This window comes from Saccoglossus kowalevskii, chromosome 3, assembly GCF_978046115.1.
Source record: "Saccoglossus kowalevskii chromosome 3, keSacKowa6.1, whole genome shotgun sequence".
Classification (NCBI taxonomy): Eukaryota; Metazoa; Hemichordata; class Enteropneusta; family Harrimaniidae; genus Saccoglossus; species Saccoglossus kowalevskii.
Genome location: NC_140643.1, coordinates 13,044,074 through 13,071,359, shown reverse-complemented (window position 1 = coordinate 13,071,359; position 27,286 = coordinate 13,044,074). Strand labels below are relative to the sequence as shown.

The 27,286-nt window shown below is 33.5% G+C and overlaps 1 protein-coding gene across 2 annotated transcripts in view; it reads right to left on the bottom strand.

The window, feature by feature from the left end:
• LOC102804872 (ras-related protein Rap-1b) overlaps positions 1-25,144 on the bottom strand; it is a 28,503-nt gene extending 3,359 nt beyond the window's left edge. The window contains exons 1-5 of one of the 2 annotated variants that reach the window (XM_085496777.1): positions 25,053-25,144; positions 12,724-12,817; positions 9,451-9,519; positions 2,183-2,239; positions 998-1,138 (exon numbers count right to left, since the gene is read on the bottom strand). In XM_085496777.1, coding sequence (XP_085352903.1) covers positions 998-1,138; positions 2,183-2,239; positions 9,451-9,519; positions 12,724-12,780 — 324 coding nt within the window. In that variant the 5' untranslated portion in view covers positions 12,781-12,817; positions 25,053-25,144. Of the gene's footprint in view, positions 1-997; positions 1,139-2,182; positions 2,240-9,450; positions 9,520-12,723; positions 12,818-24,773; positions 24,987-25,052 lie in introns of those variants that run through there. The other variant, XM_085496778.1, reaches the window with a different exon arrangement.
• Positions 25,145-27,286: the final 2,142 nt, after the last annotated feature.

Here is a 27,286-nt window from a genome sequence, read left to right as displayed (position 1 = left end):
AAAGCATAACATTCTGAAAGATGTCTGATACTAACCAGACACAAACATCCAACATAATAAATAATACAGACATGACAGAGACAGATAAAAAGTGAATGTACATCTTACAATCAATGTTATCAGGATTAAATAATTTGATGGAGATTATTCTAGACACATTTTATCTGATGTAGGCACACAAAAGTCTGTGATAATCTATATCAGCAAACAAATTTAGAAAATCTTTTCTTTTTTTTGGGAGTTAAATTTGATTTTAGTGGCCTGAAGGCAAAAAATTAGGTAGATGAAATTGCAAGATTGGATGCAGGATATAATGGATGTATCATAATGCAATATGGGAATAGCTACTCATTATGCAGGTTGATACAGGATTGAAAGAAAACTGCATTTTTGAACTTTATGCATTTTTAATCACAGAACCATATATGGTTATTAAATTTGTTGGTTAGATCATGAGCCTAATGTCTTCAGTAAAGCATTGGTTGAATGTCTGTCTGCAAAAGTGCTCCTAACTACAACTCAGTACGGATGAACAGACAGACGGACAGATTTACGGACGGACGGTCAGATGGATGCTGGCCATCACTGTATCCCTTGTCAACAATGAGCCAGGGGATAATAAATATCATTCCCAGAATAATAATAATAATTTGTGAGACTCACAATTACCTATCCTGTAAACAACATACTATTATTTTTTTTGAATATGAAAAGATCTATTCCTCATAGGAACCAATGTTCAATGAATCAAAAATTGCAATTTTTTTTTACATGAAAGGTAGTTTTGTGACAATATATTCCATGCGAGTTTTCTGAAATAAAACTATAATATTCAAATGACAGAAATCTGATATAAGTTCTAATAGCCATTAACTTCCTAAAAAGGCACTTGTTAATTAACTTGTTAATGGGTGGTTAAACTAACCCACATTCTTCAAGCCTACTAGTATTTCCGCAATGGATGGAAAGAGAAACAGTGACCTAAATTCACACTTACGTCATCTGTGTCTTTTACTCTAAGAATCTGTTCTCTTAAATCTTGTAGGTCATTAAACGTTGACTGCGCTGTGATAGAGTAGACAAGTACAAAACCTTGTCCATTCTTCATGTACAGGTCTCTCATTGCTGTAAATTGTTCCTGTTGAGAGAAACAAAATCATTAAAACAAGGTTGGGTCAGAAACACTCTCAATCACTTTCCTTATCTTATAGTATTTTAAATTTCGAGAGCACCGCATGTTTATAAATTTGTTAGGACATGGAAAATCATGTAATTTTTAAAATTGATACTGGTTCCACGAAAAGATTACTTCTCACGGATATTACTATCAGTACAGAGTCATGTTGAAATCAAAGCACATTATGCCTACAAGTATATAATATTTTTCAAATAAATATTGTGAATCATAATTTCGTACGAGACAAATTTTCATGTATTTCGAGAGTCAAAGAAAATCATGAACTTTTTTAGCAGTAAATATTTATCTGGGGACATGCAACATGTAGTCCCAGTACTGTGAAACACTTTATTTTAGCTGGAAATAATTTTTAGGTGTTTTGTATGGAATTTATTTTCACTGATTTCTGACAAGTTGAATGCAAAATATAGGAAAAAAGGTAAATTCGCTAGATTTTATTTTCACTGAATCATTCCTGCAGCGAAATTGGTGAAAATCAATTAAAAGAGAAAATAAAAATTTTTACAGTAACTATTGCAAAAATTTTTCTTGTGAATACTATAAAATTATCAGGTCGCAAAAATTCCTAGCAGCAAAATTAAGCGGATTACAGTAACATCAAAATGTATAAAATGACTTCTGATTCAGCGACATACCGTTAAGTATGTATTTCACAGTTGTGTTACAAAACCATAAATATGGAAGTATATAAATGCTTTGGTAGTGATATCAACACTAGTGCTGGGGTGTAACATGAAGACTCTGCATGAACTCAGCAGTGGACGAGAAGTTCGGAAATGAACAGCTTGAATAAATGTCCCGGTAATAATTAACACGGATAACATAACATTTTCAATATGATCTGACTAATACATACGTGATATGGATAAAAATAAAATATAACGACAGATGATACACATGTATTTAGAGACATCAACATCAGTCAGAACCATATTACTCAATATATAAAGAAATGAATTTGAATGAAAAGATGAGATATCCTACCGTTCCAGCAGTATCAAGTATTTCTAACATACATTGCTGACCATCCACTTCTACTTGCTGCAATTAAAGAATAAAATCAAATAATTAATTCATTGAAATTCTGAACATAAATATTAATCTATTCTCAAATATCATCCCTTCATTCACTAGTTTCACACATGCCTCTGTGTGTGTCTACTTATCCTTGGGAAAAAAAAATAACCGACCAAGGTATTTTAGTATAAATCACAAAGCAAGCAAGAATTATTTAATTTTTCCCAGGTATCATGCCTCTGTGCTAAAACAAAGTTCTAAGTTAAACTAGCAGAATTTTTTGTTTTGGCAGTTATACATCATATTTTACTGAACTCCAACCCATAATATTATGGTTTCATATTTCCAGTGGGTCTCGTTAACATAATTAAATTTCATCTTTCTGTAACTGAAATGATGAGTACTACACAACAGAGAGCAATATGACAAGGCTTAGGTGTAACTATACTACATAATTAATATACAGAGGGTTTGAAATATTGTCGACACTACGTGTATGCATAAGTTACAACATGTACTTTATACAGCATCATGCTGCACTTGACACTGACACTCACTCATATATGTAACTGTATAATCCAGTGACTGTCAGTGTCAATGTCACACATTCATGGAAAGCCATGAAATAATTTGTCATCTCCACTCAATTTAATGTTGTACAGTTAAAAAGCATGTTAACGGTTCTTAAGCACAAAAGCTACATCCCGAAACCAGCATTCATTCAACACATGAATGGAAAAACCTCAGCATTCAACGGTCTACCAGCAGTGGATTTTACACCATATAAAATTAAACCACTTTCTGGACTAGCAACTATCATATGGATGTGTGGAAACATGTACGTCACAACGATGCTATCACATTTTTGTCTGCTATTTGGAGTACTGAGCCACGCCTTGAACATTTCATAAAAAGTAATAAAGTACTAAAAACCATTGTTCACTGGTTTTAAAAGGATGTATTAGAGCAAAAAAGCATTTCACTCTAGATGTAGTCTTCCTATGCGAAAGGATGTTGCCATGGCGACAGTTCTCCCTATACAATTTCATTTTATTGCCAGTACTAGCATGACGTTCAAACCTTTATAGTCACGAATTCCACTGATAATTGAAAAACAGACTTCTATTTACAATGTGGTCCAAAAATAACATTTTTATGCTTGACAGCTGGAAGATTGAAATATATACACCACCACAGCGGCAATGAATCTTTCTTAAAAATGCATTTCAAGTCTGGACATTATATGTTAATTTCCTGTATTTAGTTATGTTGGTATATTCACCATGATATTATAAACATGAATAATGCCTCAGGCATAAACTGAAGTGTCATTTTTTTTTAATAACTCACAAATGTTCAATATCAGTTATGCACATAAAATTGATGATATTTTTGTAAACCAACCAAGTTTTTTATACCATCAATCACAACAATATGGTGAACAAATAATTTTGGTTAGTTTGTTTAGTGATGAATTTACTTTTCCTCTTTGATATAAAAAAGCATATTATCTTTAACATGTGATTAAAAATTAAATGAAATGATACGAAAAGCCTTCTAGGCAAGTATTCAATTTCACCATCATTTCACTATCTCAACACACTTTATAATCAGAATAACAGTGAGTGTGCAGAGATAATTTCTAATTATACACATGAAGATGATAGGAAAGTCTAGAAATATCACTGTACTAGAGAAGTATAAATACAAAATTGATCAACAAAAGGCAGTCAGTCTGTTTGTTTGTATTTTGAAAAAAATTGCTACAAATATTTGCATTACATAGTCTCTGCGAGTTCTCAAGTTTAAGGAATATATATTTAGTTTGAACATGAAGAGTCAGAGATACGGCTCCAAAATTGCATTCATTAAAACAAAATGGCCACCAGTAGGCCATTTTGAGTCAGATCTGAGAAACAAAGTAACATGCATTAAGATCCCATTATGTCTGATGCTTGTACTAAGTTCTGTCCAAAAAAAACAAAAAAACTCAAAACAACTAATATTCGGTACATAACTAATATTCCATACCCAACTAATATTCGGTTTCAGAATGACAGAAATGCTTGATTTTGATGAATTGATAACATTAAATAAACCACCATTAATCTTGAATTGTGCAATGAATATACTGTATGTGCACATGTTTGACATAATGTATATATAAAGTTTGAACAAGACTGGCAAAAAGATACGGCTCTGGGACAGCATTCATTAAAACAAAATTGCCACTCATCGGCCATTTTGAACCCAATCTGAAAAACAAAATGACATGCATCAAGGCCTGTTTATGACCTATGTACATGTCCAAAGTACCAATAAAATCCAGTCATAGACTACCAAGAAAGGGTTGCAGAAGGGCTGAAATGCTTGATTTTGATAAATTTCAATATAATTAAGTATTTTCTTCAATGTTTTCCTGGATGAAAATTCTAAATAGAAATCCACAGCTACAAATATGTAGTGTACTAGTCATCAATACCAAATGACATACTTAACTATCATAAACACTATTAGAAATAATATTCATAATTATACTTTTCAATTACTACATTTTTATTATGTCTGGTCTGTAGCAACTCCCAAAGGATTTGGCTTGAGGCCACCATAATAGTTACAGGTAAGCATCTGTGCATGCAAGTATGCCACTTATTAAATATCTGTGATATGTCATTTGCATATCATAACAACATCATGCTCTCACTGTGATACCATTTACATACAATTTCCATGAATAAGATCAGCAGATATGAATTATCAGAAATTATAACCTTATTTACACACCCTTGTACATCAGCAGGTGCAACTGAGATCATGTGTTATGCATGCAATTGAATGTAAAAACAATCAAATAAAAGTTGTACAATCGTAATAACGTCAAAACATTGCATGGGATTCAACAAATATGAAAGTAATTTTGGGGTATTTCCACACTGTGTAGACCTCAATGCCATAATCCCCTTTGAAAGATCAGCATTTTGACATTGAGTTAGTGAAAAAAAAAGTGTTGCAGTGTCGTAAAAATTGCCTATTAACATAACAAGCCAAGCATAAGAGGTCAGCAGGTACAAATTACCATAATTCCATCATGGCCTCTCTGTGTTATAATTAACATACCAAGCTGAACACTGGGTCAGCAGGTACAAATTACCATAATACATCATGGCCTCGCTGTGTTATAATTAACATACCAAGCTGAACACTGAGCCAGCAGGTACAAATTACCATAATTCCATCATGGCCTCTCTGTGTTATATTTAACATACCAAGCTGAACACGGGGCCAGCAGGTACAAATTACCATAATTCCATCATGGCCTCTCTGTGTTATATTTAACATACCAAGCTGAACACTGGGTCAGCAGGTACAAATTACCATAATTCCATCATGGCCTCTCTGTGTTATATTTAGCATACCAAGCTGAACACTGGGTCAGCAGGTACAAATTACCATAATTCCATCATGGCCTCTCTGTATTATATTTAACATACCAAGCTGAACACTGGGTCAGCAGGTAAAAATTACCATAAATTCACAACACCCACCGTCTTACAATTTTTTTTATGAACCTGATCATTCACAATTTTGCAATTATACAACAGATTACAAGAAAAATCACATGAAAAGTAACAAAGCTCTTGTATGCAGTTGTAGTTTGTATCAAATATAGAACATGTAGTGAAATTATATACACAGGAAAGCAAAGCTGCCCAGAATAGAATCTAGTTTGTATGTGATATTAGGTGTTGCAACTTTACTTTAATGCATTGATTAGCAGGTCTGTATTACCGGTAAATTGATTGTGTCACTACAAGTCTGTGGCCATTCAGAAGGAGATTGTTGACAAGACTGATCATTTCATCATACTGCAGTCTACAGGTCTAAACATTCCCTGCATATTGACAATGTGCGCGACAATAAAGCAATCATAGCTTAAAGTCGAAATTAGCATTTTCATCAGGATATTGCTAAGTATAAATAAACTTTTCTCGTCTCTTTAACAACTGCAGTGCGAAAACAAACCAAACGTATGGAAATCTTTGTTGTCTTAATTAAAATGAATGTCTTTGAGAAACGCATAATTTAAATTATAGTTTGAGTGATTGCAATATTGACTCATGAAGATCAGAGTAATGTAACATTATAATATCTTGAATATAAAATTAGTCCCATAACTTCCATTGATCTTATTAATTGAGTTTATGATTTTTATTTCATTTATGCAAGTTTGAGTTATATCCATGTGCATTCAAGATCTAGTTTTTAAAACCGTATGAGTGATGGAAAATGGTTAATTGTTATCACTAAAATGGCCACTAGTCAGCCAACATTATGTATCAGATCACAAAATGATTGTCTAGGGTATACATGTCTACTGATGTATTCATGTACAGGATAATTTGAATGTAATCATGCTGAGAGATAAGAAACTGCATTTTTTTTAAAAAGGAAATTGTCACAAATGAGCCAGTTTTAATCTAAATCGTAAAATAAAATAACATGCATTGAAGTCTTACGATGTTTTATGTATCAACAAAATTTGAATCAAACCCAGCCATGCATGCATGCATGCATGCATGCCAGAAATCAGGTTCTCGAATGGCAATAATGTATAATTTTGGCCACATTGTTTCCATGTAAAACGGCTGCCAGTCAGCCATTTTCAACTAGATCATATGCAACATTACTGTAAACCATCATTATACAAAATGCATGACTTTTAATCAAGTGTGAGTGAAATCAGTCTAGGCATGTCTGAGAAATATGTCCACATGGCTGAACAGAAAGGGCAGAAATGACAGGACACCAGTGATGAGCAAATATTTAGTTATGGGAGAAAGGTGGCAAATGTCAGTCACTTTCAGTCAAATTTATTTATTATTAATGATAATTTATCTTGTCCAAAGATACTCAGCGATATGGAGAAAAAATAGAATAAATCATTTTGATTTGACAGCATTCAAGAAGATTTGAAAGGTGTTTGTTTATTCCTCAGCACAGAAATTAACATATTATAATTCAATTTGTTGGTGTGAATTTATTTTTGTTGAAAGTTTAATGCCAGTTTATTTGGGAATGATATGGCATAATTGTTGATACAAAATGCAGTTTAAGATGATTCCCATGAATGCAGGAAAAGTCAATTTATTTATTCAGCCTTGGAAAGTTGTGAGTACAGGCTTACATACTGTATGCATCTAAAAATGTTTATATCTGTAGTTAACATGTACTTATTGGGAGAGTTCAACATGGGAGAATTGAAGCCCTTCATGTTTGTGTCAGATTCTATAAATAATGTTGTGTTTGAGAGCATGACAGTCAAAACAAGTCATTGAAAATGACACAGTCCCCGTTAAGTTCTCTTTGTGCTCGTCATATTAAAGCGGAGGGGTTGTCGCGAGCATGTCCTTGAAACTTGAGTTCCAAGTGGCATATACAACAGATTGTTTATTTACATCAAAACACGTGTTTTGTGTCATAGTAATATGGCCAAAATAAAAACAGTCGTTATTCAGCCATCTTTGATCTGATTATGAAACACACTGATATGTATGATGTATGTGCCAAATACGAATGAAAATGATACATAAATTGTGGAAATATAGTAGTAAGGCCAAAAAGTCAGATGGCTGTCAATCGGCCATCCTTGACCAGATTTTGAAACGAATTGTCATGGACATGCATCCTAACATGTATAAAGTACATGCATATGCCAAATTTGAATGAAAACTGACAGAGCACGTCCAAGATATTGCATAAAAAAACAAAAACAAGATGCCTGCCAGTCGACCATCTTTGATCCAATTGCAAAATAAATCGTCATGGACATGTATCCGAACATGTATAATCTATGTACCAAGTTTGAATGACAACTGACAAAGCATGTCCAAAATACAACATTTTCAAAAAACAAGATGGCTGCCAGTCGGCCATTTTGAATTGAATCGCTAAACCACTGCATGTGCATATGTCCCACATAAGGTACTAGGCACATGCAAAGAATGAACGGAATCGGTCCACAGGATTCTGAAATATGACGTTGGATAGACTGACGCACGGACAGACGGACACACAGACGGTCGGACAGACGGTCGGACAGACAAACTCAGGAACTCACGGACGGTCAGGGACATGTATCCTAACATGTATGATCTATGTACTAAATTTGAATGAAAACTGACAAAGCATGTCCAAAATACGACATTTTCAAAAAACAAGATGGCTTCCAGTCGGCCATCTTTGATCCAATTGTGAAATAAATCATCATGGACATGTATCCTAACATGTATAATCTATGTACCAAGTTTGAATGAAAACTGACAAAGCATGTCCAAAATACAACATTTTCAAAAAACAAGATGGCTGCCAGTCGGCCATTTTGAATCGAATCGCTAAACCACTGCATGTGCATATGTCCCACATAAAGTACTAGGCACATGCAAAGAATGAACAGAATCGGTCCAAGGGATTCTGAGATATGACTCCGGACGGACGCACGGACGGACGGAGACCTTATTATAAGTCCCCGTTTTCAGACTTTGTCCGAACGGGGACCAATAAAATGAAGCAATCGCAAAATTACTTTGAAAATATAAATCTACTGGTATGTTTGATTGTAATGCTCTTTTGGGATTATATGGATGTAATGATTTTACTCGTGTAGTAATTTTTATTTGTTCATTTGAAATGTCCTTTACATATACAAAAATGTACAGTTACATTATATGATGCATTTTTCAACAAAAATTTCAAGCTTTAGAGCATACTGCTTAGATTTTGTTAATGATTAGAAGCATTTAGGCCTTGATGTGCATTTATTTTAATCTTGTGATATACATGTACCCAGACAGGCAATAGTTTATTGCTTAAATAATGGAACATTATGAATTATTTAATTCAATTGAAAAACACAACATGTTTTTTTTTTTCAAAATTGAAACTAAAGATTCGCATAGTACTTGTCTTGGCCTTTTTTCAAGAAGTTCACTACTTAATCTGGTATACCTTTAGGTACAGTGTACAAGCTACATGGTATATGTACAACTTCAAATTACCAATTATCAAATCAGTTCAACAAAGATTACTTTCAGATTCCACTCCTATGAGAAGAATCAATGTATGTTGTACAATGGCTTATTTTAAAACTGAATCGTGACAAGAAAACAGTTTGCTTCAAAGAACATACTGAGAATAGACTCACATGTCGCATATTGATTTGATAACTATGAACTCACCTTTCTATAACTGTCCTCTATGGTGGGGTCATATTTCTCCACAAAGATTCCCTGCACAAACTGCACAGTCTGCAAAATAAAACATAAATACATATTTATCATGAGTCACATCCAACTATTTTTAAAAATGACATCAGTATTTTGATAAAAACAAGGCCATTGAAACAAGCTGCTACAGACATGTTCAAATCACTCAAATTTGTGCTTAATAAATTAGCTTAAATTATTAAAAAGTCATTACGTCAATTTCCTGTTGAATAAGATAACAAGCCTACAAGCGAGTATGGAGCTCTAACAAATATTGGTGGGACACATAAACATAAAGTATACAAATACTAAAGATATACTGTACATGTATGAACAGAAAGACAAAGTCTCCCATTGTGAACTTCACACTTGGGAATTAAAAACTGTGTAATCACATTGAGTGAGGTTTAGAGGTGAAGATTATTGAAACCTGGATGACACTGAGCATTGTAGAGTAACGCTGTCCATTACATACAGAGTTGAACTGTGTGGCGCCAAACTGAATACTGGGGAAGCATATTTAACACATAAATCAGTTCCATGTATAACTCATCTTTTCCCTACAGATTTCAATTTAATGTGACAAATGTGTCGGCTGTATATATAGCACAGCCACCACCAATGGCATGTCTCGGTTCTAATCCCTGAAACTTAACATGTATATTTGTATTCATATCCAATTTCCAATTAAATCCAAACCTATGGCCTATTCAGTGCATGATACCAAAAACAATAAAATAATTGCACTAAAAATACCATAGGACAAGATTTATTCTATATCATAATCTCCAGCAATAACATATCACTTAATACTCTTTCTCCTGTGGTTACACTTTTATTGTGACATTCAAAGAAATCAAATCTCTAATTCAAATTTTGCTTTTGTTGTACCAATAGAAATTCTATTTTAGTAATTATGATTTGTGCTGCATATCATTAGCGCCTCATGAATATTCATGAGATTCTTTAAAAAAAAAAGTAAATGAGTAGAATATTAACAGACGTATCTATCTTTATCCATGGGAGATATGTTTTCACACATTGAGCAATGTTCTGTGCTTACTTATATGTCAGCTATTCAAATATAGATGTTATTCTTTACACAGTCTCAACACATTGCCAACCATACATGTGTACTGTAAACTGTATTAATTTCACAGGTTAGTCAAAAACATGAAATGGTGTAGCAGTGAAAATTTCTCTTGGGTGCCAACGACACAAAGTGTCAGCAAATTTTGCAAATGATGATGATTGTTATCGAATCGTGAAAATGCCTAGTAGAAACAGACAGTGTACTGTATGCACAGTCAAACACTGACAAAGTGCAGCCCGTTAACAGACATGGAGTTGCGTCTGTGATTCAGCATTTGTATCAGTTTAAACCAATATTTTATTGAAACTATTATTAACACATCATCTACATCTACCATAAGTATCTTTAGCGATTACAGGCGAGTCAAAAATATATTGTACCATATTTACCATCTATCTTATTTACTGTTTTAGTAACACACAAGTTTACCTAAAAGTAAAAGACAGTTCTATAGCCAAAATAAATCATATTCTAATAATCCATATAATAAATGCATTTTGTATTAAAGGTGTGCTTCTAATATAGTATAAATATGAAGAAGAAAGAAAATTTACAATTATTGAAATACTAGTATTTACTATCACTACTAGTGGATTAGACAAACAGAAATATACACACATAAACTCTGTTCTCAAGGCAAATAACCATGTACCTGTCAAAAATTTAACCAAATTATTATCGATGATGCATTTTCAATTAAAATAAATTTTAAAATGATGAGCTTTGTATATAAATGAATAAAACTTCACCAATCTCAATAGCAGTTATAATTGAATTCCCGCAGAAAAAAAACATGGATACTGTCAGGACATTATCAGCTCACATCAGCCTGTATATGTATCACAGAAACTATGCAGCAGAAGGCAGAATTATAAGTTGGTTCCACTTTAATATTCTGATAAATTTTCTAACAAAACTCATCATAAAGCAATGACGTACAATGGATTAAAACAGGCCATAAAGGCAATGACGCACAGAAATAAAACTACAAAGTAAAGTACAATTATTATACCGGTAGCATAAGGGCACATGTTGAAACATATCATCTAGTAAGTACATGTACGTGAGTATTGTAATTCCCTTGGCAGCATGCAGGCAGCATGCACTTAGGTTGAATATTGTGTTTTTAGAAAAATAACAATTCTAGATCGCCGTGAAACGGCTCCCATGCTAATACAACAGTTACCAGGAAGTCCATGTCATTATCGAAATGGTAGTTTAACATGACAAGTTTTGTTGTTATTTGTTTTAGGGTTTTTGAGTAGGTATTCAGACGTCATGCAGATGACTCGCCACCGTATGAAACACCAGTATTTGATTGGAACTAAAATAACCTATGATAAATCCACTTCAATTTGCTTCAAGTGAGTTTTAATTGCCACATAAGCCATGCATAAAGAATGCATATATATATATAAAGCGCAGAACACTTATACCACTATGATTTATCAACAATGTTTTGTTGAACAGGAGAGCACAAAGCCAGCAGCTATTTTTATGATGGGTAGATGTGATAATGGTATACAGTGTATGTATGAAGGTTTGCAAGCATGTATGAAGGTTTGCAAGCGTGTAGAAGTATTAAAAACCACCTACTGTGAAATGCTTTATTTTCACTTGAAATTAATTTTCACTGAAGGAATGATTCAGTGAAAATAAAATACAGCAAATATACCTTTTTACCTATATTTTACATTCAACTTGTCAAAAATAAGAGAAAATAAATTCCATACAAAACACCCAAAATATCTTTTCAGCGGAAATTAATTCCAGCTAAAATTAAGTATTTTACAGTATATTTACCATAAAAAAGCATTATCTGAGGTTTAAATTTATTAGTAATTGCATCCCTTGTTACTTTTAGCCAAAACAGTAATGACCTTTTATTTATCCTTGAAGTTAAATTAAATTTTAGATGTAATAACTACTACAATTAGTAATTAGCAATTCAGATAAGAATTGGAGCAAAATCTTGGTGGTTGTATAGTTTTAGAATCTGTCTAGTGGGCAGCATAACACACTGCTCTGGTCACTTATGCTCCTTACCAAATTATGAAAATAGATAACATTATTGAGATGGTGATTTTATTTGATGATGAAAACTGAACAAATTGATGAAACACTTCAATTGAGAAATTTAAAATGAAACTTACCAGAGCACTTTTGCCAACGCCACCAGAACCGAGGACGACTAGTTTGTATTCGCGCATAGTTGGCAGTTAGAGAGTGGAATGGATAAACTGAAACCTGTAATAAAAGAAAACAGTTAATCACATATACATGTAATATTAATATTTCACATCTAGTTTTCAGACACAATTAAGTTCCTATCAATTTTCCATACAATTTTGAATCAAATAAATAGGGAATAATATTGCTTATGGATTATGATAACAAATTTGTGAAAGTAATAAAGAACCGACAATGCATCATTGTTGTAGTAAAGAAATGAATTTCCAGGGGTTATTTGATTATAAACAGACTTAGTGATAATGCCTGGTACATGTTAAAATGTACTATTACAATGTATATATCATGTATACATGTAGGTCTGTAAGGTATTGGTAACACTGTATTGATCAAGAGTTTTAATAACACATTGTAGATCATGCAAATGAAGGCGAAGCCGGCATCAACAGATACACCTTCATCTCCCCGCAAAAATATTAAGCATCTTTGGCGATTACAGGCTAGTCAAAATACCACTAATTTGTACATGTAGCTCAAGGTGCCGATTTAATGGCAGTATCAAAACTATCACAGTGGCAGCGTTTTCTCTAGTAGGCAGCAGGCGGCTAATTTAGCTGACTTATCATATCATACATTAAATGTTTAACCACCTACTTATTCCAAATTTGACCGCATACTTTTTGAACCTCCTATGTGAGCATGTTAATGTGAAATAATTTAATTCAAATTAATGCCAATATTAAATAGTAATTTAAATCTCTTGCAGCAATCAACACAAAACATACTAGGCAATATAAGATAAAATATCCCATGTATAATTTATAACCATTACAAAGAACATCATTCTGGAGAAACTGTTCCATACATTTTCATCGGAAATTGGTAATGCCCGGTTGAGCTATAAAATAGGATGACCTTTGACGACCTTTCTCATCATTAGTTGCATTTCTAGTATTAAGAGGATTGCGGATTTTATACACTGCTCTTCTACGACCTCTATACACTACAAACTGAATCAGTGTCACTGTGGTTCCCATGGATACCACCAAAACATGATAAATTTCCCTAATTATGTGGGACATAATGCAAGGTATACATAGTCACTCTGCACTAATACCTCATGAGATTGTGATGTGTTTTTATCGCAAGCATTCCACGGTCCAACATCCATAGAAGACAGTGCCTTAATTAAGCACCAGCCGACTGGATTTATAGTACAGATAAGTTTCAATTAGCGAAAGGCAGTTTTTAAAATTTTTGCATTGACATTCAAGATTGGGAAAATTTTGAAATGCCATGAAGTGCCATTGTCCATTAGTTAGTGATCACTGTTAAAATTTCACTAGTTGAGAGGGCATCTATCTTTGAGTAAAGTTCAAAGTCCTAGAAATGCATGACATTTTGCAGACTATAGGCAAAATACTGCAATAATAATATTTGATAGAAATAACAATGCACAGCCAAAGCTAAACTGAATTTCCATTTTTTGCTTTTTATACAAACACCTTTTTTTGTAAAAAAAAAGTCAGGTTTTAATTCAAAGCAATTTAATTATATATTCAAAAAATGCAAAATGCTTTTTTTTTTCAAATTATGTAACTGCAGTTACACCCCCATGACAATTACTAGAGCCTAGATATGCTTGTACATGTAGGACAGCTATGTATGTTAATAATCATGAAATCAATTCACATGCAAATCAAAATAATGCATATGCACATAGGCTACTTGCTTATGCAAAACACTGATTTCAAAGCTCCTACTTCATCTAAATTTGAGAAAAAATAAAATTTTAATTTAAAATTACATTTTCACAAAATATTTTAAATATTATTGTTGGATGATCAGGTGTTTTCGTAATGTGGGTACTACACAATACAAGTATTGATGCCAGGCCCAACGATTCAAGTTCATAGATTAATTTTTACTCTAGCCAACATAAATTATAACTACAACATGATACTGTAAAATACTTATTAGCTCAAATAAATTTTTGCTGAAAAGACTTTTTGGGTGTTTTGTATGGAATTTGTTTTCACTGATTTTTGATGAAGTATCTCTGCAGCGAAAATAAATTCCAAGTGAAAATAAACTTGAAATTACTCTATGATGGGGAACAATTGGCTAAACTAGATGACAAACAAATACACAGCAGCCATTGTTTCCTATCCCTACCTAAATACTTCATTTTCTACCCTCACATCATCATTAATCTAATTATAAGTAACATAACTAGATTACTGTCATTGCTCAAATTTGTATTTTAATTTTATTAGCAGTATTTTTTCTACCATTCATGCTGGACAGACAGTTGCCCTAAATACTTCGTCACTTGGGGGAAGGGGAGTTGTTGGACCATTTCAAGCTTGTTATCAGACTACTTTGTCAGGCAGGTGAGTACAGATTGTTCACCCACTTATTGCCAATTAATGCCATACTTGTGGTGTCATAAATACCAACTTTGAACAATATCAAAGTGAAGGAAATAAAATATGGTAACTAATTAGGCAACTTGTCAAATGATGATCTTGAATTAAAATATGTTAAATGTGATTATCATCTTATTTGTATAGCGCTGAACACAATTTCAACACAAGCTTATTTCGTATAAATTTAATAATGATAAGACATAAGTATCCAACTACAAATTATTTTAATATTGAAAATCACAAATTGGTTAGCCAGCATAACAACAAGTATGTGAATAGACAGGTGCACAGCTGGTCTACTCACAGTGGGAGAAAGTACAGAGAGCACATGAATAAATTGACATTTTCCACCTGAGTGAGATTTCAATTTTCTGTGAAACGCTACTCTCCAGACTTCCGTAATGAAGAATGAGGAGCAACAACCAGTCACACATGCCTTCTATAAATGAAGGCAAAACGTGCAATCTGCAATCTAACCTGTGTATAGTGACCACTTCATTATAGACAGGATGTGATATCATTATATCATGGAATGTTTTTTTGATGGATTGCAGACTCACTTAGAATATTTAGTGTAATACATGTACGTGTCCAGTAAATGATGAGATGGTACTGTTGCAACAACATTAAAATTGTTTTGAGTTGATTAAAATCAAGCAAGTTCGACTTTATAAACAGAAAGCTCTTTATTAAACATTGCCGAAAGTATGGTTACTATAGACAGGTGGTCTTTATACACAGGTTGCTTATAAGTTATGCCTTAGGACAGCCTAAAAATGGTCACTATAGGCAGGTGGTCTTTATACACTGGTTGCTTATAAGTTATGCCTTGGGACTGCCTAAAAATTGTCACTATAGGCAGGTGGTCTTTATACACAGGTTGCTTACAAGTTATGCCTCAGGACTGCCTAAAAATGGTCACTATAGACAGGCGGTCTTTATACACAGGTTGCTTATAAGTTATGCCTTAGGACTGCCTAAAAATTGTCACTATAGGCAGGTGGTCTTTATACACAGATTGCTCATACATTATGCCTTGGGACTGCCTAAAAATGGTCACTATAGGCAGGTGGTTTTTATACACATATTGCTCATACATTATGCCTTGGGACTGCCTAAAAATGGTCACTATAGGCAGGTGGTTTGACTTTACCGGTAATATGGACAATACACTTTCATGAGGTAGGTTTAAGCGAACTAAGTTTTTGGTAATTATCAGTACCTTGTAGACTCAGGTTTTTGTGAGAATATAATCACTACAGATGGTTAGTTTTTAAGATATACTAGTAATTTCTTAATACAACTAAGTGCTAATCAATCTCTTCATAGAAGTAAACAAAAATCAAAAAATACATTGTGCAATGAACATAGCTAATAAAACTTTTCACTTAAATGAATAAGAAGGGTTACCAAAAACACAGAATATATATTTTATTTGGCCAAAGTAACAGATACAATGTAAGAAAATATGGTACAGACTGTCACTTTATACATGTATGATTTATTACAGAGCTATCAAAGATACAGTGTATTGCATAGAATTTGTTTAATGGCTACATATTACAAATGTATTCCTCATTAATATTTAACTAATTGCCATACAATCGATTCAGATATGATGAGACTATACAGCAGGTGGTCAGCATGCTATAATGCAGACAACTACCTAAATAGAAGAGTAATATAATAAAATGCAAAACATCTAACTGTGAATCCCATAATTATCAGTTAAAGTAGTGGTGGTCATGACATGGTATGCTCAAACTGTGCATGCAAATACATGTAAAGTACGGTACACGCTGTAAAACATTTTATCTTTTTTTTGTATAGAATTTATTTTCATTGATTTCTGACAAGTTAAATGTATAAAAGGTATAATATTTGCTGGATTTGATAGCAAAAATTAATTCCAAGTGAAAATAAAAGATTTTACAGTAGTTAATCAATACAAAATTAGAATAAGCCTCATGACAGTCAACGCCTTTTAGGTAAAACTGCTTCAAAAATTTTGCGAAAAATTATAAATTTTAATTCATATTTTACTTTACAGACATTATTCTGTCTATAGTGGAGCATATTAAAATTGTTATGAGTGTGGGCGAGTATGATTTTTACATGCAATCATTAGAATGCAATAAACCTGTGATTACGCTTGAACTTTTAAAACGCACTAGAGATACGAAATGACGTGTACGACATCATCAAAACAGACCCATTTGTCAACGTGCAGACACGAGTAATCAATCAACATTGAAGTCGTACGTCACATGCTTATCACTATATTAGATTAAGATTAGTAAAGTGATAATACACCGCTTCCTCCTATACAGTATAATTCAACATACAATAATTGTCTTGTACAACTGGGGAGACTTAGAGTTTTTCTAAATCTACCCATCGGCAGTGCCAAATATGATCATACCGCAAGTGTGGGCGCCATTACTGGGATATGCCGATGACAATTATGGCATATAAGTTACTGTGCTCCTGGTGATTAAAAAAATAAATCAAAATCTGAAATTTACATTTTACCTGAAGCAATGTTTTGGTTAGAGGGGGAAGGAAGTAATGTACGTGTACACATAGTTACCTGTGTTACCTACACGTATTACTGTAAAATCTGTATTAAAAGCCGCGGCTTCTACTAAAATGGTACAATGCAACAGAGGGGATGCGGCTTCTATTAGAGCGTCTACACATATGAGAAATGATGAATTTTTGGGTTTCAATTATTCAAAAAGAATGGGTGTGGCTTCTATAAGGGATGCGGCTTCTAATACAGATTTTACAGTATTTTGTATACAACTATATGACTATTGTCTTTTCTATTCATATTGTAAAAACCTCCAGTTACTATTAGTATTTAAGAATGAACATTAGCACTGTGATTTCTTGAGTGAAGGGGTTCCTTAATAAATGACAAAATGCAAAAAAATGGGGGTACCCAACTTGGTGGCTATTTTTTATTTTGGAAATTGAGCAAAAAGCTTACTATTGTGGTTTAAAACGAGATAGTGTACTCCAAGTTGATCATGTTGACACTCCTAAGCTTATTATTACAAAGTCTGTCTATATTGTAGAGAATGGAAATTACAGAAGTTCCTTGTATTCAACAATGTTTCTTGACCTACATACTGTAATCTATGCGACTTGATATATACACCTTAATAAATCTGACAATGTTTAATATACAAACAACTACAGGAAAAAACTAAGCCAGCTTCCAGACATATTCCCCATCCGCTTAGCAATGTTCAAGAGGAAATAAAAAAAGGGGGCTTTGGGTGAAAGTGATCTGCAGTATTTTACTTTTTTTCTTCCTAATATACGTACAGGGAACTACACAGATTACTGCAGGCATAAACTTTGACTTACAGCGACACACTGATTGAGGGACGCCTTTGTTCGTGACAACTGACTTTCACTCTCTATTTAGTGAGAGTGATACTGCAGGTCGGCAGATTATCTGCACTGGAGGGACGGAAATACCATAATAGTTTACACTCAATACAAACATAAAATCTTCTGTCAAATGTTATATACTGAATATTATGAATATCAATGTATATGTTATGAGTAAAACTGGATGAAGAACAAAGAAGTATGCCAAGGTATTTTACTTTGACAAGTGAACTCTGTTGGCACAGTGATTAAAATTTGTTGGTACTATTTTGATTCCTGCTCAATAAGTATTTGATGCGAAATGGCTTTCAATTTCCATGTACAGTTGACAATTCACAAATATACCAGGTATATCCTGACGCCTCCACCTGGATTGTATAGCGGCTTTCTGTGTAAAATAAAACTTTCCATGATAAGTGATGAAGACTATCACCAAGTGGTTGTCCATATTGACCTTGTTATGTTAGTCTGCATATTTGTATTTTTTATCACTCACTGATGGTAAAACCATAATGTTTGTATTTCATCTTTTTATTCATCCTATTAAATCATAGCTCCAACCATAAATTGAATGTAGTTTTATGTAACACGTCTTTATTGAAATGCACTTGACCAAAGTCACACTCAATCACCTTATGTTTATAGTTCTACTTTGCTGCTTAATGCTGCAATGAAAAGTCAATGGCTGGCTTGCGTCGGTAGTACTTTATTTTCACTTGAAGATTATTTGCACAATAAATCAGTGGCAAGTGTTTCCTATATTTTACATTAAAAATTAAAACTGCCGCATGTAACAAATATAAAGAAAGTTTTCATCAACCATAAACTCCAGCATTAATTTTAGACTTCTGAATCTTATGTAGCACATTGGCTCAATTAGTTGCACATTCGCTTACGTAAATTACAGAGGTGTTTCTATAGTCAAAATAAGAAATTTGTTAACGATTTATTGCACAACAAATGCGATTTTCAGTTTCTAAGTACTGCTATTGGAGAAGCACTCAATAGAGATACAATAGTAATATACTAGTGTTTAGTATAGCTTTGAAAAGCTACCAAGCATGTTGTACACGTATAGTGCTCTCCCCAGATGATGTTTTAAGGTAGCGAGACTATTATTTGTGTTGAAAATTACAATTTTCACATTTATTTATTAATTGATGAAATGCACTATAAACTTTCATGTGATAAAGTCAACATAACATAGAATGTCATGTAAGTTGGTTAAAATGTAGATTTTCTGAAGGGAAGCCAGGCAGCCTCAGTAGTGTTTTCCAAAATCAATAACACAGGTTTAATCTGTGTGCCTATAAGTTTCAAAGATAAACTCAAGACAAAGCAATGTTAGGATGTGTTATCAGTAGCTATCTGACACACAATGAGTGTTTCCAAACATTTGAGTGGTTTGTCTCCACCCCTGTTTGTTTCACAGATTAGTCATTTGCATATGAATGTGTCAGACACAAGGTCACACAGCCACTGAAAAAAATCATTGATTTTGGTGTTTTCATATGCCGAATTTATCCAATTATAGCTATCCCATTCCTTTATTTTTTTAGGTTTCCAATAGCCTTAGACATTTGGATGTCCCTACACATGTTAAAGCAGACCTTGATGGGAAAACAAATTGATTGTGCCGATAAACAAGCTTGAAAATCTTTGCTGTTACTTCATGGACGTTTTCTAGGAGTTTATGTTTTTCAAAATACAAGGTCTTTAACAAAAAATAACGTATACTTATTGTCGTCGGATTAACACCAAATTTTCACAGCTTTAAGGTGACAGTGAGAGGAACTTGAATGTGTCCAGACAAACTATTTCATCGATTATTTACCAACGAGTTGTGGTTTGAGTTGGGGGCAATGCGACTAAAACAGTAATTGAAATTCAGCACACTATTTTTTAAAACGCGTTGCTTGCATAAAACTGACCAGACAAATTCAATTTACCAGACTATTGAACAACTAGGAAAAGTGAAAAAAATACTTCTTATCGCCAGCATAAATGCGTAATTATTTTTTTTACAGAAAAAGTAATTTTTCACCTTTGATTAAGTAACGGGTCATAGAATGCAGATACGAGCATGACAAACACACCTTTGCAAAGCTTGAAGTCTGGCGATTCTAAAAATATATACTTTCCTGGGTCTATTTGTAGTCATTTGGTCACAATTAGAAGATGAAAACAAGTAAGCAAATAATAGTCCCGCTACCTTAAGCACAATTACATGTTGTACACGTATAGTGCTCTCCCCAGATGTTTTAAGCACAGCTGTTTTAACCATGCTTTGATACTGAAATGCCATTCTTGAACATAAACAAGTCAGGTGACAGGTTATTTATATAATAAACATCTGATTGATATGTTATTGATAATATTATGCAAATTATGGGCAGTGATTGGCATGCATGGCCAGTGATTGGTCTTGAAAAGAAAACAAGTTGTAAAATGAAGCAATAGCACCAGTATTTACAAGCTGAAAACAAAGAGTCATAACAAAGAGTCATAACAAAGAGATGACAATAAGAATGATGTATTACATGAATACCAAGGGAATCAATACATAGACTTTGAACTGTCATTTGGATTTATGATATGGAAGCCACTAGGCATTACCCATAATCCTTTAGTCATAAAAAAATCAAGACAGATGGACCCGAAAGAGAGACCTTTCACCTTTTAATGCACTTGTGTTTTTCTTAATTTATTTCACACTGTCAAGTTTTTCCCCAGGAACAGAATATTTACTATATTTTCATAAATTTATCCGAAACCAAAATAAATAGTATTTCAGACTCAATACATGTCAACCTAACTGAAAATAATTAAGCCAAGTAATAAATTTGTGAAAAGTTTCGTTGTGTGATTAAGAAATCAATATATCACATGTATCGGTAGTATCGGTAGAAACTTGAAAACAGTCCAATATATATAAAAGGGAGAAATAAATACCATCTCATCCCCACTTTGGGAATTTCCGAAATTATTATATGCAGTCTGAGCATTACTATGTTTCCATACTGTTACAATCAAGCTGTATGAGCATATTCTTACAATTACTTTATTATGCTAAAATATAGCTAAATATGACAGGTACTGTAAAATACTTATTTTAGCTGGAATTAATTTTTGTTGAAAAGACATTTTTGGTGCTTTGTATGGAATCACTGAATCATTCCTTCAGTGAAAATAAATTCCAAACGAAAATAAAGTATTCTACAGTAATTGAAGAAGTTTCATCTTCGTTCTTAGAGAAAAGTGTTCATTTCAACTTACCGGTAATCTTTCCCTTTTATTAGCATGGCGTAATTCATGCCAGATCAGGGATTGCGTTAACCCCATATTTTGCTTCCCGGACTCCAATTATTGAAGAGTGACCCAATTTTTCAGGCAAGCTGGGGTCCAATCCCTAATAAAGTTATCCAGGGTCAAATTTCAATTTCTTAAAATTTTGTAAGTGGGACTCATCTTGCCGAGACACGAGCGCAAACCCTGGCTGTTCTTCATATCAGATGCCAGCAAGAAATCTAGTATTGGCAATGATCATGCTCAGATTTTTTTTTACTCGCGTACATTTTGACACACCCATACAAAAATTATTCTATGTATTTTTTTTATTCACATGTCCTGTAACAGTCATGTTTAAAAAATGTGATTATAATTCATGTTAAAAAATATTTATAATTGATTTCACTTAGGTGATGTTTGGTTAATTTGGTTATAATTGCGATAGTATTTGGAAAGAATAAGACTAGAATAGACAAGTGTGGGTAGCAACGATCAAAGTGTACGATACATAAGCAATACAGTCTGTGTACAGAGCTGTGCAGGAGTCACTGGGACAAATAACACAAAAATAAATGCTATATCTTATATTTAACTTCTCAAATTCTTAAATGTGTGGTTTATGAGTAAATATTTTTTAATACCAAAATAAATATATTATTATTCTTGGCAAAACCTTTCACCTAACACCACTGTCTCTGTCCATAATTAGTGACACATTAAAAGCATGCATATATATATATAAAGTTATAGTAAACAAATGCTAGTCATTTTTAGAATTGCACAATTCGTATGTACAAACATTTGTGCATGAGTTGAGTATGGTAACCATAGTTACCAGAATTATCAAGATATGGGCAGTGGGATAATGTTTTGTGATAACGTTTTCTCACTCAACCTATGGCTATATGTATGGGGCAGCATGCTACCACAATAAAATCAATGCAGCTGCACGAATTAAAAACTGGGATTTAGTTACAATGCAACTTAGCGTAGAATCTACGAACAATCAGTCAGGTCTTGATTGTCAATTTGATCAATCAATTGAAAATGACATCATAAATATTGTCAATCACATAATTTTAAATAACGGTCCACACGTAGCATTTAAACTGGTCAATGAAAGGAAGTTATTTTACATTTTACTTACAGGGATTCAGATTTGACAGCACAAATTATGTGACATTGCAAATAGTTAATTAGGTAAACTGGACATCCACACTAGGCAGTTATTGTAGAGGTCAAACGACCTCAGAAATCATGTAGATTATAGGCTAATTAAAATTGTATTTATCAGGGGGTGTCTGTGTTATTATTATCACATTTATCTTTAATCATTACGCTTTGTTTTGAATACTTTAATTTTAGCTGTAAGTATCACACACCACATTAGAGAAGCAATTACAACTGCCATTTAGCAGGAACAGAAAAACGGGTTCAACTTTGCTGACTTCTGGCAAAGATCTCAATAAAAAATATATGGCAATAAAAGTCATATGATGAATCATTATAAATGAATATACACTATCATTCACTGTAGATAATTTATGATGACAACTACATTTAGTCAACAAGAACACTATCCACCTTTCTGTGTCAGATTTGTTTGGAAATTTACTAAAAATCTGAATTAAAAATTGAATTATGAAAATTATCATGTATATGGGAAATGATTCTCTTCTTAATTATCATATTTACTACAAACAAACAAATAAATCACTGAGCTTAAAAATCAACAGTTCATACATCAGTTAGATTGTCAATCAGTGACGGGAGTGCGATAACAGGTGCCAAAATAACAACAGAAAGAGCTCTTTTTGTACCCACAATCCTAACTACACTAACATGTGTCCTTAGGATGGGCATATAACAATTATATTCTGGACGGTATTACAGACACTTGTAACATCTTGGCAGGACTTTCTATCCGACTAATGGCAGACAAAAAAATTAATTTAGAGTTGAGAAATAAAATTATAGTATGCTTAATGCCCTTCCTTTTTGAGTGTTAGTAACCATGATAATTCAGAAAAGAAATGGCAAATTTAGAGATTTTTTGTAAATGTTCAAAATAAATAAATACAAGTACTAAATTCACTAATGACAAGTAAAAATAAAGCAATTTTGGTGTAAATGAATAGTGAAAAGTTTAGCCATACAAGCTGATAATCTTACTATGATTTTTTTTTATATACAACTTGGTAATTAACTAAGAATTGAAAAATATCAACAAGCATCATATATAATTTTATATAAAAATGTAATATATATAGTTTGAGATATTTAGTAGATATTTAAAAATAATCACAATGTACAAGGAAACCAGACAGCACAGCAGTTGATGTAATGCGAAAATACTATGACTATCAGAATAGGTCACGTATATCAGTCATCCACACATGTTGTACACGCCGTGTCATCTAAGACAAACTGTTGATCCAATTTTAGTAAAAAAAAAACATATTGTAAACTAGAATGTCATAATTTAACGTACTTAAAGGTAAAACATTGACATTACGTGGGTGACAAATCCGCCCATATGTAAAGAATCAAAGAGCAAGGTCGCCCACTATTACGAGTTTGACACGAGTTATGCTTTTATAAACACACCCAAATTTCACTACAGTATTCATATAACCCAGACATAGGCATATTTGAGCTAATAGTAATATGATCATTTAAATATTTGGTGTACATATTAAATTATATGACTACATATTGGGGACAATGCCACCACTGTTACAAGTCTATGATTACATTATTTTACGAGTTTGTTTAATTGAGAAAGAGAGAGTTCAATCGCGACACACAATTATCGTGTGAACTTTTGTCTACACAGTCAATTAACGTACTGAGGTTTATTACTTCGCAATGTCGTTGGAAAGGATTCAGCTTACCATATGTTCAGTGATGTTGACCTTATATGATGCCACAATCTAAATGTCAAATGCATTTCCTACACAGGAAGCTGAAGGGCCGCAATTTTCTGAATGAATGTCTTCAATTTTGGAAATGCTCGATTTCATTCTCCGTCAGATAATCTCTGCTGAGCTTTTTTATATCCGCATATCAACTGTCGTGCACAGATCAATATAGCCAGATCACATTATTAACGTAGATATGGTCGAACAATAAACAAAATATATACATAATTTGATCGATTAATTCACTCTTACCTCGCACAGCGTCCCCAGTAAACGAATACACAGAAATGGGTAAAAAGATACTAGGTGGAGAAGGAGTCAGGTGACGTCACCGAACTATAGCCTCGTTCCAAAAACACGTACACAGAAAGGAAAAAAAAGTGCAATTACAATCGTCTTGGAAGATTAAACATAACAAATTCAACATTTTTGTCAATTTACTAATATTTACTTTTGTAATTTAATACTTATCGGGTTTTTACAGGCTCAAAATAAGAGAAGAATCTTAAAAAATATCCGGTTAAAGGTCATTTGCATTCCTATCGCTTGGCGGCGCTATGTTCAGTTGTTTCCACTTCCTGTCTGTTTGGCTTCCCTTCATTCCAACTCTTTCTTCGCTTCAGCACGCTGCGTTTTGGTATCACTGTTTCCTTCATTTTTTTATTCACCTTTCAACATTCTATTCGTGTTGTATATCTATTTGTTTGCATCATTCATCGCTTCTTTCATATCATTCCCTGCTTTTATTTTTTATTTTCGTGCTGAGGCTTTTGTTTTGCGACCACTTGACATTTCATTTTCATACGCTTTGTTCACCACCATGCTTGTTTTTCACCCCCTCCGAATTAATCAAATTGATACACTTGATCTTATTTGATTGAACTGGTTCAGTGAACTTGTTTCAAAATGATAAGTGGCTAAACTGGAGCCCCAGTGGCGTTTGTTGCCTGGGCGATGAACAGTGATAGTCTATGATAGGAGATGATGATATCATGAACGGATATATGAGGTCGTATTGTGGTTGCGATGCCGTACGACCAAATGAATTCACCGTAATTTGATACTGATCCTTGAGTGCCAGACAAGAGTAAACTTCGAAGAGTTTATGGTCTATTCAGTCCCTCTATAAAGTGACTTTGGTCTGTTTTAGCATGTACTTCCATGGTTGTAGTAAACTTCCTGTTCATGTTGCGAAGTTGGTTGTACTTTGGCGTTGAGAAAATAGTCGAGACCATACTGATCCAGTGTATGTTTATACCAACCTTCAACGTAGCGTACGTGTTTCTGAGTATTTGGTCTCTCGAATACTATTGTGACTTTATTTACATTGAGATATGGTCGCGTCGACGCGGTGGGTCGAGATGACCATGGGTTTCTGGGCCGGGGGACGGTCGATTCGTCCCAAATCACATTCGTCCCAAGTCGATTCGTCCCACAAGTCGATTCGTCTCAAGTCGATTCGTCCCACAAGTTAATTCGTCCCAAAGTCGATTCGTCCCACAAGTTGATTCGTCCCACAAGTCGATCGATTCGTCAGATTTAAAGTTAGCCCACTACTAACTCGCCAAATAAACACAAAAAATCCAAACAACGAACTGTTCACGTACACGTCAAGCACTGGCATGCGTAATTGTTCATTATGCCATTTTGTTTTTGCCGACGTTATAAACAAATACACCGTACACGCAACGTAGAGTTATTAGTTAATAAATAAATAAATACACCGTACACGCAACGCAGAGTTATTAGTTAATAAATACAAATACATCGTACATGCAACGTACAAGTTATTAGTTAATAAATACAAATACATCGTACATGCAACGTACAAGTTATTAGTTAATAAATACAAATACACCGTACACGCAACGTACAAGTTATTAGTTAATAAATACAAATACACCGTACACGCAACGTGGAGTTATTGGTTAATAAATACAAATACACCGTACACGCAACGTGGAGTTATTAGTTAGCGTGTCAGTAACAGTTGGCATAGAAATTGACCCTGCTCAAGATCGTAACGCTGACCAAAAATTAAAAAAAATGGACGAATGTGAATTGGAACGAATGGACTTGTGGGACGAATGTGAATTGGGACGAATCGACTTGTGGGACGAATGTGAATTGGGACGAATCGACTTGTGGGACGAATGTGTTGGGACGAATTGACTGTGAATCTCTGGGCCGAGATGCTCAATTTTGGTCGAAATGTCTAAAAATCAAAAAGAATGGTTCATCCTCAACTTTAAAATTCCTCAGATTCGCACTCCTGTCAAATCATTTACTAGTAGTTCAGATCGTTAACACATTTTTGAATAAAGGTTCCCCCCACATGCACATTGTTTCTATTGTGTGCATTCTAATAATTGTTTTCATTGTTTACCAAAATAGGCCTTTGAGGGGGCATTGCTACAATAGTGCTAGCTTGTGCATGTTTTACCTAGGTAATAAGTCGTAACAGGAGCAAGATGCGCTGTGGCAGT